The 4,117-nt window shown below is 58.8% G+C and overlaps 1 protein-coding gene across 1 annotated transcript in view; it reads left to right on the forward strand.

The window, feature by feature from the left end:
- The window catches only part of Plin4 (perilipin 4), a 10,951-nt gene that overhangs the window by 1,302 nt on the left and 5,532 nt on the right, over positions 1-4,117 (forward strand). The window contains exons 2-5 of the mRNA XM_019209075.1: positions 7-42; positions 416-548; positions 1,288-1,349; positions 3,234-4,115. Coding sequence (XP_019064620.1) covers positions 7-42; positions 416-548; positions 1,288-1,349; positions 3,234-4,115 — 1,113 coding nt within the window. The remainder of the gene's footprint in view (positions 1-6; positions 43-415; positions 549-1,287; positions 1,350-3,233; positions 4,116-4,117) is intronic.

Genomic DNA, 4,117 nt, shown 5'->3' on the forward strand with positions numbered 1-4,117 from the left:
GCGGAGCAAGGGGGCCAGGACCCCCCCAAACCCAAGGGCAAGGTAAAGAGAGGGGAGGTCCCTGCCGGGGTCCTAAGGCCCCCAAGCCCCAGGAGCGCCTGCAGTCCTGGGGTCCCCAGGGTCCTCCCAGGTGGGGAGGGAGCCGCCTCCTCGTCCCAGGCCGGGGTCGGAGGTGGCCGTGCAGCCCCCAGAGCCGTCCCCGCTTCACCCTGTTCGGGAGCCTCAGTTTCTCCACCGGTGCAATGGGGCTGGGAAGGAAAAGGTCTTTTCCTCTGCACACTGTGGGCCAGGTGGGGCTGGCCAGGCGGTGGCTCAGACACCCACGGTCGCCCAGGAGCCAGGACTGAGGTGGGCTGGGGCCCACGGCTCCGCCTGCCGAGATCCGCCTCACACCGCCCTCACCGCCACCCGACAGACCCTGGGCAGCTTCTTTGCGTCCCTGCCTGGCTTCAGCTCCGCCCGGAACCTAGTTGCTGGTGCCCACGGAGCCATGAGAGAGGCCAGGCCAGCTGCTGACCCCACAGGTGCCCCTGGCCCCGAGGCCCAAGGTGAGTGACAGACACCCTGCCCCGGCTCAGAACACCCCTGGGGTGACCTCTGGCTACTCGGAAACCTCTGGCTTTGGACACCTGCATCATCTCACTGTACACCGCAAGTCTCTCATGCTCATTTAGAACAGGATGGGAAACTGAGGCATCAGTATGGGGAGCACGTCACCAGGGAGAGCCAGCCACAGCGGGGTTGGAGCCCAGTCTGTCTCCTTGCAAAGTCCCCCCACACTCCCTCTGCCCGCCAGGAGCCCCATTTCTGATGCACCGCAGACCAGCCTGGAGCTTTGTGTAACTAATGATCCTGGTTCTCAGAGAGGGGCAGCAGCTCCCTGGTGTCACACAGCTCCTGTGACTTGGCGGCTGCTCTGGGGAACCGGGGGGTGGGGGTAGGCAAACGTCAGGCCCGGGTTGCACTCTGGGCCTGGTGCCCTGAGCTGCTGACTTCCGTCCCAAATGCCTTAGCCGGCAGGCAGCTGACAACTATGGCAGGGGCAGGACGGACCCTCCCACGGGGAACTCCACAGGACCCCGCTCCAGGGCACTGCGGCCCCAGGAGTCTGGGAGACCCAGGCCGGGCAGGTGCCTGGGCCTGGCTTCGGACTGTAAATGTCACTTCCCGCTGTCCCTGGCAGGACTCCTGGTACATTCCTGACCTTTTGGGTTGTGCCCAGCAATTGCAAAATAGGCATCAGGACAGCTGTGTCCCTCACCCCCTGACCATCCTCTGTCCCTGCAGCAGCCACTGATCCGGAAGCAATGGCCAGGGACACGGAGAAGCAGCCACAGCCTTCAGAAAAGGTGAAAAAGCCCCAGTGTGAAAGCCCCAGTGTCCCTTCCATCGGGGTGGGCTGAGGTCACGGCCGGAGCAGAAGGCAGATGTCCCTGTATATCCTGCTTGAGGACGCTAGGAAATTCCTCCCCTCTAGGTCTCTGCTTCCACATCTGTGAAATGAGCACTGGGCCATCCCCACGGTCACTCTAGGCTCCATGGGGTTCAGACCTCCTACCTGCTCCCTGAGCACAGAGAAGCTGAGCGATCGCTGAAGGTCACACAGCAAACCGGCTGGGCAGGGTCTGAGATCCGAGGCTTCAGAGGACAAGCAAGGTCCTGTTTCACCCCTGTAGAGCCTCCTGTCCCAAATCAAAACACCCTGTAGCTGAGGCCACACCCCCACTCCCCACCCTGGCATCGAGCACCTGCTGTGTTCAAAGTTCATTTCCTCACCATCTTTGGAGGAGGGCCCTTTTTAAATCTCACTTTTCTGGCAGGGTGTGCTAGAGCTCGCCTGTAACCTCAACACCAGGAGGCTGAGGCAGGAGGACTGCCGCAGATTCGAGGCCAACCTGAGCGCCATAGTGAAACCCTGTCATACACACAAAGAAACACAAAACAACGAAAACCTCATCTTTCAGTTCAGAGCATAGGCTTAGAGGGGGAATGAAACTTATCGGTTTTGTGTTTTGTTTTTGTTTTTGGTAACTTCGAGCTTTCGAGGCAGGCGGCGGCACCGAGCTAAATCCCTGGCCCTGAAACTTGTCTAAAGACACACAGCAAGTTTGAACTTGGATTGTTCCAGGCCCCACGGTGCCAGGGCCAGGGTTGAAAAGTTTTAGTTTCTCAACTTTAGGCTAAGGAAGTTTGGGGCCAGACCTTCTCTGGGGTGGGCAGTGGGCAATGAGAGCACTTAGCAGCCTCCCTGGTGTCCACCTGCTCCACGCTGGGAGCTCCTCTGGTCACACACGTCCCCAGATGTGACCTAGTGTCCCCTGGTGGGGAGTAGAATTGCCCCAGATAAGACTAAATTCAAAAGAGCACATTTATGGTTACATCTGTGGGGCTATGACTGCGGGGCTGTTGCCACCTTTGTTTTGTGTATTAGCCCGAAAAATTCTGCCAAAACCGGTGGCTAAACTCACACACCAGGTCTTGGGTCCCAAACCCTGTCTTACTTCCCTGGTTACTTTTCTTTTTTTGTTTTTTTGAGACAGGGTCTCACTATGTAGTTGAGACTGACCTGGAACTCACTATGTAGCCCAGGCCGGTCTCGAGCTCACAGCGATCCTCCTGCCTCAGCCTCCCAGGTGCTGGGACTACAGGCGTGCGCCACCACGCCCAGGCCTTGGTTACTTTTCTAAGCCTTATTTTCTTTTGCTTTACTTATTGGTGTTGGAACCCAGGGCCTTGTGCCTTGTGCCAGCACTCACCACTGAGCTCCATCTCCAGCCCTTTTTATTTTTTTTTAAGTTCAAGACAGGGTCTCACTAAGTCACCAAGTTATCCAGGCTGGGCTGGAACGTGCGATCCTCCTGCCCCACCTGGCTAATGTAGATTTTAATTAGTGACCTGGTTTGTTATTGGGGGACCACGTTCCGTATCCGCCAGAGACTAGGCCCGATGAACAGGGACACATAACTCCGTAACTTGTGTGGCATGGGCTCTGTGGCACCAAGGGCCCCATGTCCGTCAGGGAGTCTTTGTCACTGGGGGTCTGGAAACAGGTGAAACAGGAATCATTTCGGCCCACTGAGAGGAGCACTTGAGAAGGCCAGGAGGGTGCTGGGAAGGGTGGCGAGCAGCGCTCTGGCTGCCCCTGTGTCTGCCCAGGCCCACGAAGGAGTGCAGATGGGTGCGGGCTGGGCTAGAGGGCCAGTCCATTCTGTTGACATTGTGTCCTTTTTCAGCAGATGGCCAGGACCAAGGATGCCATCTCCTCTGGGGTGACCAACATGGTGGATGTGGCAAAGGAGGTGGTCCAGGGAGGTCTGGACACGACACGATCGGCACTCATGGGCACTAAGGATGCAGTGGCTGGAGGGGTCGTGGGGCTGGTGGGCATGGCTAAAGGCGTTGTGCAAGGGGGTCTGGATACCTCGAAGGCTGTTGTGACCGGCACCAAGGACACAGTGACCACTGGGCTCACAGGAGCAGTGAACGTGGCCAAGGGAGCCGTCCAGACCGGCCTGGACACCACCAAGACTGTGCTGACCGGGACAAAAGACACAGTGTCCACTGGGGTTACTGGAGCAGTGAATGTGGCCAAAGGGACGGTCCAGACTGGCATGGACACCACCAAGACCGTGCTCACCGGCACCAAAGACACCGTGTGTAGTGGGGTGACCGGAGCCGTGACCATGGCCAAGGGAGCCGTCCAAGGGGGCCTGGACACCACAAAGTCTGTGGTAATGGGCACCAAGGACACAGTGTCCACTGGGCTCATGGGGGCAGTGAACGTGGCCAAAGGCACAGTCCAGACCGGCCTGGACACCACCAAGACCGTGCTGACCGGCACCAAAGACACAGTGTCCACCGGGGTTACGGGAGCAGTAAACGTGGCTAAGGGAGCCATCAAAGGGGGCCTGGACACATCGAAAGCTGTCCTCACAGGCACCAAGGACACAGTGTCCACCGGGCTCACGGGGGCAGTGAACGTGGCCAAAGGCACTGTCCAGACCGGTATGGACACCACCAAGACCGTGCTCACCGGCACCAAAGACACCGTGTGTGGTGGGGTGACCGGAGCTATGAATGTGGCCAAGGGAGCCATCCAAGGGGGCCTGGACACCAC

The sequence above is a fragment of the Fukomys damarensis genome, unplaced genomic scaffold (genome assembly GCF_012274545.1).
Source record: "Fukomys damarensis isolate Sample0158 unplaced genomic scaffold, DMR_v1.0_HiC HiC_scaffold_37, whole genome shotgun sequence".
In the NCBI taxonomy this organism is placed as follows: domain Eukaryota; kingdom Metazoa; phylum Chordata; class Mammalia; order Rodentia; family Bathyergidae; genus Fukomys; species Fukomys damarensis.